General features: G+C 44.9%; 1 protein-coding gene across 5 annotated transcripts in view; it reads left to right on the plus strand.

The window, feature by feature from the left end:
- Positions 1–12288, plus strand: part of LOC138265246 (mucin-4-like) — a 422755-nt gene that overhangs the window by 66877 nt on the left and 343590 nt on the right. For all 5 annotated transcript variants that reach the window (XM_069212831.1, XM_069212835.1, XM_069212833.1 and 2 more), the window contains exons 25-26: positions 7469–7582; positions 11602–11715. In XM_069212831.1, the coding sequence (XP_069068932.1) occupies positions 7469–7582; positions 11602–11715 (228 nt within the window). The remainder of the gene's footprint in view (positions 1–7468; positions 7583–11601; positions 11716–12288) is intronic.

The following is a 12288-nucleotide window of genomic DNA, read 5'->3' on the forward strand; positions in this document are numbered from 1 at the left end:
AAAAGAAATGGTGAATATGTTAAATTGTTTATAAAAATATTGTTTGCATTTTGTAGGGTTGAAAGTAGTTAGCGCAGTTGCTTTAATCCATATCTCTCCTCAATTGCTCATTATGCCCAACCTGGTCTGTTTACAGGATTTTTGGGTCACAACTCCTTGGACAGTGTCTGTCCATGTTGGACATTGCTCACCAGCAGAGTGCTGGACTCTCTTGCTTTATAACAGTACATCTGAAGTCATGCGCCCTTCCTCATGGGTGAATAGCACCACCAGGCGTAGTACAACTAATGATTAATGACACATGATTGACAGTTGTATGTCTTTTAGTTGCACACCAGTAGGGAAACTCCAGATGTAAGCCTATATAGATTGTCTTGGCTTAGTCACCTGATTCCCTCCAAGTCAGGTGTGAGAGACCCAGAGAGTCCGACTTTCACCCTTCCGCTCCGAAGCCACCAACCTCATCTGCGGCGTCCCCCAAGGCTTCTCGCTAAGTCCAACGCTGTTCAACGTCTACATGGCACCCCTCGCACAAATGGCCCGTCAGCACAACCTCAGCATCCTCTCCTACGCCGACGACACCCAGCTCATCCTCTCCCTTACTAAAGATCCACACACCGCCAAAGCCAACCTCCACGAGGGATTGAAATCCATCGCCGAGTGGATGAGAAACAGCCACCTGAAATTAAACTCCGATAAGACGGAAGTCCTCATCCTCGGACGCTCCCCCTTGGCCTGGGACGACTCCTGGTGGCCCACCGCGCTGGGACCCCCACCTACTCCAGCCAACCACGCACGCAACCTCGGCTTCATACTCGACTCCGCCCTCACCCTGTCCAAACAGGTCAACGCAGTCTCCTCCTCCTGCTTCAACACCCTCTGCATGCTCCGTAGAATCTACAAGTGGATCCCGACGGAAACCAGAAAAACGGTGACCCAGGCCCTCGTCAGTAGCAGACTTGACTACGGCAACGCACTCTACACAGGCATCCCAGCAAAAGACATCCAACGACTCCAACGCATCCAGAACGCATCCGCCCGCCTGATCCTCGACATACCCCGCCGATGCCACATCTCCCACCACCTGAAGGACCTCAACTGGCTCCCCGTGGACAAGAGGATCACCTTTAAACTTCTCACCCACGCGCACAAAGCACTACACAATGCCGGACCCGCCTACCTGAACAACAGACTCAACTTCTACATCCCCTCCCGCCAACTCCGCTCTGCCAACCTCTCCCTCGCCATCGTTCCCCGAATCCAACGCAAGACCTCCAGCGGCAGATCCTTCTCCTACCTCGCCGCCAAGACCTGGAACTCCCTCCCGACCTCCCTGCGCCAGACCCAGGACCTCCTCACCTTCAGGAGACTCCTCAAGACCTGCCTCTTCGACCGATAGCAGCTGCCCCCCCCCCCCTCAGCACCTTGAAACCCTAACGGGTACATAGCGCGCTTTATAAATTTAATGATTGATTGATTGATTGAGTAGTGCTTGGATACTTGGGAAATGCATGGGTTGGGGGCCCCTATTTACTATGTGGCTCTTTAGGTTGAAGAGTGTACTTGGAGTTCAGCGATAGATGGAACTTCTGTCTCAATTCCCGCATGGTCCTCTGCACTACTACTCTTCCTCCAAAACCATTGTAAAACTATTCATTCCTGACTAGTTTGAAATCAGAAAGACTTAAATGAAACAAAGGCCCACCCTGGACCTATCCAGGGGTTTGAGAGATGAACCCCCTGAAGAAAAAAAAACGGTGGCCAAGGAATTTGTCTCATCTGTATTCAAACTGAGATCCACTGTCTGCCCTCCCCCCGCATGCAGAATTCTCTGCCCAAAGACACAGGACCCAATAAAAGCGCCTAACTGGGCAGACATTGTCTTGTTTCAGTCTACAAAACCAATGAACATTGGAAGAAGATTGACAAGGACATGTATCACTTCTGTTGTTAATGCAGCTTTGAATAATCAGGTCCCTCCAGAACTTTGGGAACTATTTTTAAAGTAGGCAGTAAAACGGCTGGAACTTAGCTGACACTTGTTTTTAATGTAAGTTAGCTCCTATTGATAGATACACAGTGGTGCTGCTAGCAGTAGTGCTGCTGGGATACTGGTATCAGTGCCCAGAGTTTTGAGGGCCCCCTTGCACCTCTATTATGACTGTCTTTTACATGCTCAACTCATTGGAGGAGGAATATTTTACTTGCTTGATCCAGGGCACATGGCTTCCATGCTACACCATTGCCTGAAAGAAGAGAAAGTTGCACCACCTCATGTATGGAATTGAGCAAGTCCAGCAGCCATGGTTGATGCTTGAAGATTGTTAGCCTCACAGGAGTCACAATGACCTTGTAGTGTGAACCAAAATAAAGATGTCTTCTTTGAAGGATTTGCAAGAAGGTTGAGGACCTGCAGAAGGCATACCAGGGTTGCATCATTCTCACCTGCTCCATACACTTGTCTTTTTTGTGCGACTCTGTCTCATCCCTTTTCTATAGTGAAAGGGACGGAGGAATTTCCCTTTTGCCCTGAATCTTATGCTTGTGCCACATTGACTCTGGCCAATGGCTTTGATTTCTATACTTTGAGACCATGGTCTTACCATTATACTTCCGAAGCAACTGCATTGTAAAGACTCAACTGGATACTGACCCTAAATCCAACTTGTATAGTTGCACCTAGAAACAGAGAAATAAGTGGGTGCCCCAGTTATCTGAGTAATTTCCCAAAAAAAATGAGCCACAAACAAACTCTCACAAAATAGAACCTCTTAAGGTCTTGTAGCCCAGAGGTACCACTGTGACTGCTGGCCTTCTACTGCACAGAAGTTCCTCCTGTTTTAAACATTAACTTTGGAGAGCAGATGGACAAGTACATGCTCTCCAGTAAGACCGCCCGGTCACTAACTATTAACACCTTTATTCCCCCATTTACTAAACAACATTTTGACTTTTAGACCTGTTTTTAGTAGAATACAGCCTTTACCAAGCTGTGCTGGCATTTACCATGCATGTCTTTTTGACACAGGTAAGTATGATGCAGGTTTTTTTGGTACTGTGCCATAAAGTACCTTACCTCACAGGTATTTTTTTGCAAATTAGATATTTATTGTGTACATTTTTTAAAAAAGGATACAAGGACTATGGAGTTAGTGAAGGTTCTGGTGGTACAGGCTTGAAAGGGGCTTTTAGGGTTCAGAGGTGAGTAAAGATACAGGATAGTAAGAGTTTTTAAGGAGTTTTTAGGGTTCAGGTGTGGGTAGAGCTCCTCGGTGTGAAGGATTTTAAAAGGGTTTTGAGGATGTAGCGGTAGGTAATGGTAATGGTAGTAAGGGTATTTAAGGGCTCTGGGCAAATAGTGTTAAAGCATGGTAAGGTTTTTTTAGGGTTCAGGGCTGGAGTAAAGGGAGGTACAGGATTTTTAGAGTTCCAAGGTGGACCAAGGTAAAGGGAGGTAGGGAATTTTAAGTGTTCACATTCATGCAAATGTATGCAAATAAAAATAAGACATATATCTGTGCATAAACACACACATACACAGGCTTGCATGATCACCCACATTTTTGGACTGATCCTGCTATGCTGCTGTTTTTGTGACTGTGCACTGTGACTCTGCTATCCAGGCTCCAGGGCATGTGGTCTGACCCCTAAAACTTGTTGAAATTGGCTTTACTCTGAATGGCATATTTAATCTTCCTATAAGTCTCTAGTATATGGTACAAAGTATACCCAGGACCTGTAATTTAAATGTCGTTAGTGAACTACTGGAAATTGAAGCTGGGCCACAGGGCAAAGAAGCTAGACTTTGACAAGGCCTCCATGGCCAAACACAGATCTTTTCTGAGGAGGAGGAGAGACTGTCACCAATTGTTGGGGAACTTTGCTAGAGCTTTCTCCCTGAACCCTGGACTGACCATTGGTGTGTTTATGACATTGACACTGTTGACCGCTTACCTATTAAAAGCAAAAAATACAGGTTGTCAGATAGGGGGCCAGCATTGATGAAGAAGTTTCCAAAATGTTGTCCCTGGGGGTGATTGAGCCCTGCAGTAGTCCTTGGACCAGCCCTACGGTGCTGGTGTGCCCAAGGCCAATCTGAAAGGGGGGGCAACCCATACCGCAGGTTCTACGTGAACTACAGAGGACTAAATGCCATCAAGAAGACTGGCTTACTCTCCAGCCGCAGAGCTGATGAGCTCATTTTCCTGTTAGGGTCTAACAAGTAACTCAGCATATTTGACCTGACTTCGGGGGCCCAGTAGATTGCCTTGACTTAGGGAGCTGAGGGGTGATCAGCATTCTCAAATCCTATGGGCCACTTCAATTAAAAGTAACGCCCTCGGGTTGAAGAATACATCTGCCACCTGTCAGAGGCTGGGGAACAGGGTTTGGGCTGGGGACCTTTAGTGCAGCATATCTAGGTGATATTGCTGTCTTTAGTGCCAACTGGCAGTAAAACCTGACCCAACGTAGGGAAGTGCTTCAGGACCTACATAAGGCAGGACTTATTGTTATGGCCAGAAAGTGCCAGATAGTGTGGGGTCTGTAGTGTTCCGGGCCACAAAATTCCAGGGTCACCGGGGTGGGAGACAAACATAGCCTCTCCTGCCCAGGAGTTAGGCAATCATGGCTTGGGAACTTCCTAAAACCCAGACTCAAATCAGAGTATTCCTAGGTCTGATAGGTTACTACAGCATTGTCAAGATGTATGGCATCACTGTAGCTCCCCTGACAGACTTGATTCCAGGCTAGCAGCTAAGGAAGGTCATATAGACTGAGGAGTATCCAAAGGCCTTTGACACCCTGAAAGAGGTGCTGTTTACAACAGCTATACTCAAGACACTGAATTCCGCAAGAAGTTTGTGGTCTAAACAGATGCTTCAGAACACGAGATTGGGGCAGGGTTATTACAGCTAAATGATGCAGGTCAGTATCAACCAGTTGCCTTTATCAGCTGACAACTACTTCTCAGTAAGGAGCACTGGGGTACATTAGAGAGGATAGCCTTTGCTAGGTTTGGTCAGTGAAAAAGCTGAATCTGTAATTTCTTGGGACTCACTTCAGAGTTCAAACTGACCACAGGCCTCTCAGGTGGCTCAGACCGATGAGAGGGGGAAATCCCAAACTGTTGAGGTAGTCGATCTCGCTATTTGGTATGGAATTTACACTGGAGCACAGACCTGGGACTAGCCATGCCTACACAGGGGACCAGGTTTTTCTGCTTAGGTGATGAGAACTGCCAAGGAAATGACTGAGTTTCTCCATACTGCTGTTTTTTAACCCTGTGCACTGGGACTCTGTTAAGCAGGCCCCAGTGCATGTGCTCTGATCCCTAAAACATGTTGACATTGAATATACAACTAATTGGCATATTTTACCTACATATAAGTCCCTAGTATATGGTCCAAGGTGCACCCATGACCTCCATGTTCAATGTCACTTGTGGACTGCAGCACATATTGTGCCACCATTAAACTGACAATGCAAAACTTGACTGGGTGCCTGCCACCAGTAGCCTGGCAGAGTAGGCTTAAACTACAAATAAATAACCCTGATTTACAGGCATAAACCCTACTTTTAAATATTAATAATTCACCCACAAGTAGGCCTTAATTGCCCACAGGCCGGGTGCATGATATTTAAATGTAGGGCCTGTAAACCTTTAATGTTAAACATGTCCTTACAGGTGCAATGCCCTAAAAGCTATTTTCACTGTAGCAAGGTTAACTGATCCATAAGCAAGCATTTGGGAGTTAATATTAAAATTAAATAATGTTATCTCTGTCTAGGAACCAAATAGAAAGTTCATGTTGGACATTTGTAGACTAAAATTTGCAAATTAAACAACCCCTTTTTACAGGCCTAAACCCTACTTTTAAATATTACTATCACTCCTGAGTACTTGCGCTCACTAATACCCAGGACAAACAAGTTGACTCCCCGTGTCAGCTGGCTGTCCTCTTGTTACTCTACAAGGGCACAAAAGCTGAATGAAGCCCACTTTCCTACAAAGCCAACTGACCAGTTTTAACTGGACCTACCCTGGAGCCTGCTAATGGCTTCTTCTGGAGTGAGTCCTGCTCCCAAGTTCTATTATGGAGAACCTGGAACCCTTGGCTTGTATGAAGGTGTACTCCTCCTGCCTAAACCTAAAATGAGTACTTTTTACCAACATTTCTTGAAGCGAACCAATGTAAGGCCGGGGCATACGTACTAACCAATCCTCGCAGTGTACATTACTGATGGAACTGGACTTCCCAGAGGTCCATGCTATGTTCTTCATTGGGATCAACCTGGAAGCAGCATTTGACAAAGTTGACCCTTTGCTGGCTGCAACCTGCAGTCTTGCTCTGCTGAGGGAATACAGAGGTGCAGAAAATCCAAAGACTCACAGCCAACGACTTCACCAGAATGACGGTTGATCAATGTCAAAGCCATTTTGGACACAAATTATGAGCTTCCCCCGCTCAGAGCCTTCTAACCTTCATCAAAGACTGCATTGGGTCCTCACCCTCCTTCAACCCTTGGCCGTCAAACTCTGCTTCAGTCTGCTTCAGTCGATGCTGATGAATCCATTGAAAATCCATCGATGTTCAGAACTGTTCTTAAGAAAAGAAAGGTAACTCTGTGACAGGGACAAACCCATACCCCTGTATTTGACAGATGATTGACAAGGGTCGGACTTAACTTTTGACTTTGCCTTGGTCTAGTGCAAACAGTTGCCCACTGTTGCACGTTGCTCTTTTTGGGGCTATCCTCAATTTAAAAAAATTAAAGTATTATCTCTGGTTCCCCTAATTAGATGTGTGTTGTTTTTGTGTTATTTTGTTTATTAAAGTATTATTAAGTTTTATAAATTGGAATAGGATTTTATTGTGTTGTATTTTTGAGTTAACTGTTTTGGTATGCCTAAATGCTTTACACATTTTCTGAAGTTAAGCCTGTCTGCTCTGTACCAGAGCCATCCCTGATACTATAATATTGTTGGGCCAAAATTTAGATTTAGATTTATATTGAGTAGAGCAGATTACCATGTACGTGTTTTAAACATGTCTGTTGTTCTAGCTCAGAAGTTGAAAGCAGCTTTTGGTTTCTAATACGGATTCTCAATTCACTGTACTGCATTTTCTACTAACAGATGAAGATCTTTTTTGCAAATATACAATCATGTTGGAACATTGAAATTTATTATGTGTGAGTACTGTATTATACAGTTTCTGAGTACTGCCCCCTTCTGGAGTAATCACTGCTGCTGGTCTTTGCTATACTTGTGGAGTCATCTGCAAAATGGGAGCTACTTGGTTACGTAATTCAAGCGCAATGGAACATTAAACTCACTATGAGACTTGTGTTAAATGACAGAACCAACCACACATACAGTGCAGTAACCAGTGCCTGAACCATGACTGGAAGAAGAACCCTCATTGTAAACTACAGTCCTTAGAAAGTATTTTGTCTCTGTTCACAGATATTAATGAGTGCTTGAGCCAGCCATGTCGCAACGATGGGACCTGCAATGATTTAATCAATGACTTCAGTTGCTCCTGCAAGCCTGGATACTCTGGCCGGTTTTGTGAAATAGGTAAGGTGTTTGAGGAGTAGAGCTGATATTGATCTTGCTGGCCCTTTATACTTCTGCCTGGAGATGAAAAGACCACCTTTTATAGATAAGAATAAACAGCAGGTGAAATCATTGATGATGCTATTGTTCACATTACTCCATGAACCCTAACACAGTAAAAAGAAAATATTAAAATATGAAAAAGGAGCTATGGTCATATTCAGCATTGAATTAGTGTTGGCACTAGGACTGGTTATGGGTTGTACATAAGCTTGTAGTGGAGGCAACTCCTACTGTCCATGGTGAAGACCGTACACTGCAGGGATTGGCTACTTGAAAAGGTTGGACGCAGGCAGTCATTTCCGATCCACAAGGTAAAGGCTGTATACACGAGGTGTTGGTTGCTGAGATATGTTTCAATGCAGATTCTAGCTTAAATTCAAAGGATTTGCCAACCAACTCTGAGTTAAGCCAATTATTGTGTGCATCAGTGTTTACCCACCTTTGGAATAGTTGGCCTCATGGCCACTGGGGCTAGCTCTGTGTCCAGGATCTATTTTTGTATCAATACTGGGTATTGAATGCTTAAGTGAGGATAACCCAGGCCATCAGACAAACACAAACTAGGCATCTTTATGACGATGATTCAAGCTGATGACTGTAACAAAAAAGAGGGTGTTACAGCCTTTTGGGCTCCTTTTTAGTGAAAGAAATGCCTTGTAAAGTTGTACCTGCAAATTCCTCCCCTGTAGAACAATGCCATATGTTAGACTGGAGCCGGAAACTTCAAAGCTCTCATGACGCTGGTAGTGGGAGCTGGCTTCTCATGGACTCTAGAAGTGGCATCAGGTGAGGTCACCAAAGCCATATAGCGCCCACCATGGTGCAACAATGCCAGTTCCCTTTTATCTGAGCCATCAACACTGATCTGGAGCTTGCTCTCTGCTGAGAGTCATGAGTTTTCTTCACACTGAAAAATTACAAGCACAGTGCTACATGATCCTTGAAGCGTTCAGGCCTTAAGCCTTGAAGGTATTGCGAGGGACAGATGTTGATCACAAATCAACACAGCATGTGTTTATGGTGCTTGAGAGGTCTGATCACTATTCCTTCTCTTGTGCCTCTTGCCTCAGTATGCACCCTAGTCCTCAACAATCATGACCTTGATCCAGATGTTCCTCCTTGTATTCTTCTGTAGCTAAATGAAAGATGCACAGAAAACACAAGCAGAGATTAAGAAAAGGTAGGTCCGTCAGGTGATCCGATCTCCCAGAGGATTGTCATCCTAGTAGCTGGAGTTGGTAGAGATGGGGTGAACTGGCACTACTTTTGGCAGCTCTGTGCCTGTCCCTCAGTGGGACAAATTTTGGGAACTGTCTCCATCTGCAGCAGCACCTGCAAGCTCTCTGGTGCAAACATTTTTCCTGCCATATCCATCACAGCCAGTATCCTCCCTAGTAGGCCGGCCGGCGCCGCAGTTTCTGGGTGTCCCAGTGGTGCCCTTCTCAGGGTTTCCAGCACCTAGTACAGACCAAGATGCATTCCTCAATGTTTTGTTTGGGACAGCGCATCAAATCCCTCAGGTGCTCTACCGGAACCTAATGGACTTTTTGGCCTCCCCATACTTAGGCTGATGATGCAGTATGGTGCAGGACTTGCATCACCAGCACATGCCCCAGGTTTCACACAGGCACACAACTACTCTTTACTGCCTTCAGCACCATAAACCAGAAAGATAGCACAAACATAGTTAAGTCGGGTCTGGACATGATGACTCCATTATTAGGGCAATAGGTACCCCGGTATCATCTGCTATTATGACTGGCCTAGAACATCAGGTTTCTCCACTGATGTACAGGCAAACTTAATGGGTTTGCCCTATAATGGTGGCCATCATTTCTGGGATGAAGTGGACGCTGCCCTGAAGAGATTTTCTTTTTTATAGCCAGTGAGCAACAGCACTCAATGGGCCTTCGACAATCTCAGGCCGCAAGCCCATGGGCCATTGTTACTTTCGGGGGTTTACCAGAGGTTTCTCCTTTTACCAGAGACAATCCTTCCAGAAACATGCACAGCACCCCCAAAACACATTGAACCATTATTACATGGCGGGGATAGCTAGGGGCCGCTGCAAGTCCCCTCCTCTCCTCCACTGCCCTCTCAGGAAAGTCCTCTTAGTTCTCTTCCCCAAACAGATTTAGAGCAAGTGGGAGGGCGATCGAATTCCTTAATGCCAGCCTGAAAGACCATTACTTTAGTCAGGGGGGGTCTGATTTAGATATTGGTGGATATAGGACATAATGGAATTACATTTCAGCAGACAGGATACCTGTCATCGTTGTGACGGAGTACCCCCTCCGAAAATATTTAAATCAGGCCCAGTTAGTTCCTTCACATATAGGAAAGAGGTTACACTCTTCCTTTCCTTTGAATTCGACTCTTCATCCCATCCCTTCCTCTTCTTCCACTCCAGAGCACCTCACATTCCTACTGCAAGAGGTGGCAGCAATCCTGTGGAAAGGAGCAGTAGAGTTAGTGCCACTTTAGGAAAGGCCAAGGATGCTATTTCTGTTATGTTCTTGTGCTCAAGAAGGATGGCAGTGAGCGTTCAATCCTGGAGGGAGTTTAACTTCTTCCTTGAAAAGGAAAGGATCAGCATGCTGATCTTAACTCAAGTGTTACTGGTGCTGGAAGCTGGGGACCAGACTGTCTCACTGGACCTGCAGGATGTGTACTTCCACATCTCCATCCTGCTGTCCCGCCACAAGTGCTTGTGATTTGTAAGGAGGTCTACGCACTACCATTTTCAGTTCTCCCCATTGGATTAACAGCCGCACCTCAAATCTTCACCAAGGTGTTGGCAGTCTGCGCATCCCATCTCAGACGGTCACCTTCCTCTTCCTGGATTACTGGCTCATCAAAGTTGGGTCGTCACACGTGGTGTCACCCTAATTGCAGTTGACAGAGTCCCTGCTGTTTGACCTGTGCTTTTCCATCAACAAGCTCAAATCTTGCCTGAGGCCATCCCAGCAACTCCACTTAGCTGGGGAGATGACTGGGAGCGGACCCTTACGACATCCCTAGCTTGTCTTTGGCTAGTGAGCTGGATACTTCTTCTGGAATGGATATGGATGTTCTTCTTGGGTCCCCTGCACTGCAAATGAGTGTCCTAAGTAGGGTAGCGTGTCAGTGCCCACATGATAGTCTCCCTAACTTACCCTTGGTGAATCCTGGCATGTCAAACATGGTTTACTTTCTTTTGAGGGGAGTCTATCACCATTTCCATAGACATCTTTCCTTTAGATGTAGCGGTGGACTGCTTGCGGTAGAATAAATGGCTGTTCTGGCACCATGCATGGCTGTCAATTCCAGACCTTGGTAGAAACAATGGTGCATGTCCAACACGTACACTATATTAAATAAGGAAGTGTTTCTGCTGAGGTGTCACAGCAAAAAAAGATATTGAATTAAGTCCAAGTGCCTCGATTTTGCTGACTAGTTCCTAGACCCAGGTCACTTGCATGTTTCAGTTGTTTATAACATTTTTCTAGAGTTTATCCTACTTTTTACTGCCATCATTTATAAAAGGGAATTTCAATATGGTGTGTTTCATGAAACAGTGTCTAATTATTGAACATGTTTTTTTTTTACCGTATTAAAAAAATAATACCACGTGTTGTCATGCATTTATCATGCAGCATGGCAGTGGTCTTATCTGTGAGGTCACAGTTCAAATAAGGAGCAGATAATCCATTTATGATAATGACTCCTTCGACCTTGTGGTAGAAATGAGAAATGTATGTCCATCCAGATAATAGTTGATGTCCCTCTGCTGGTAGGAGGAGGGTACTACAACTAGTATGCAGGAAATGAAAGCCAGTTTTCAAGTCATTCCCTAGCTTTGGTGTCCCTGCTCACTACTGTAAGTGTCACTCTGTTACAACTTTCCATAGTAAAGGAGAGCTTGATTTGGAAATATAGGTCAAGCAGATATTTACCATCCATTTATAATATTGTCTTTTTCCATACTTCTTTTGTAGACATTGATGACTGTAAAGGTGTACTTTGCGCAAACAGAGGAATCTGCATAGATGGAATCAACAATTACACTTGCCGATGTACCCCAAACTGGCAGGGCCTTTTATGTGACATAGGTAAGACCCTCTAATTTCACTGGTTTGAAACCTTCAGCTTTCAGTTGAAGAAATGAGATACTGGTTAGGTAAACTTACTCTGGAAGTATATTATCACACTTCCTTCACATCATGCAGTATTTGAGCTTAACCACCACATCCACCTACCAGATGTGATGGTGAGAGTGGTCAGCAGGGGGTGGAGGGGCAGCACAGTCTAACAGTGAAGAGAGGAATTTGCGGACATAGTAGCACAAATAATTGCTTATAAGCATCCCCAAATTAAGCTTTACTTAAAGATTTATTTTGTATGTTAACTAGTCCTCCTTAGAGGTAATGAGTCAAGCAGGTTACACATTGCTACATGAAAATTGCACAAAGATGCAAGTGTATTTGCCAAGTCCTGATTTCATAGAGCCATATTTTGTTTATCAGGGAGGCAAAGAAGATATTCTGATTGTTACCAGATTGAGTTAGTACCATTGGGTGAATGATGTGGAGAATTATAGGAAACATGACTTGGCTCATTTGTCCATACTGGAGGATTGGAGCAGAACTCATTTCTGTGTAATGGGGTACACAGGGACTGACAGT

This window comes from Pleurodeles waltl, chromosome 11 (assembly GCF_031143425.1).
Source record: "Pleurodeles waltl isolate 20211129_DDA chromosome 11, aPleWal1.hap1.20221129, whole genome shotgun sequence".
Classification (NCBI taxonomy): Eukaryota; Metazoa; Chordata; class Amphibia; order Caudata; family Salamandridae; genus Pleurodeles; species Pleurodeles waltl.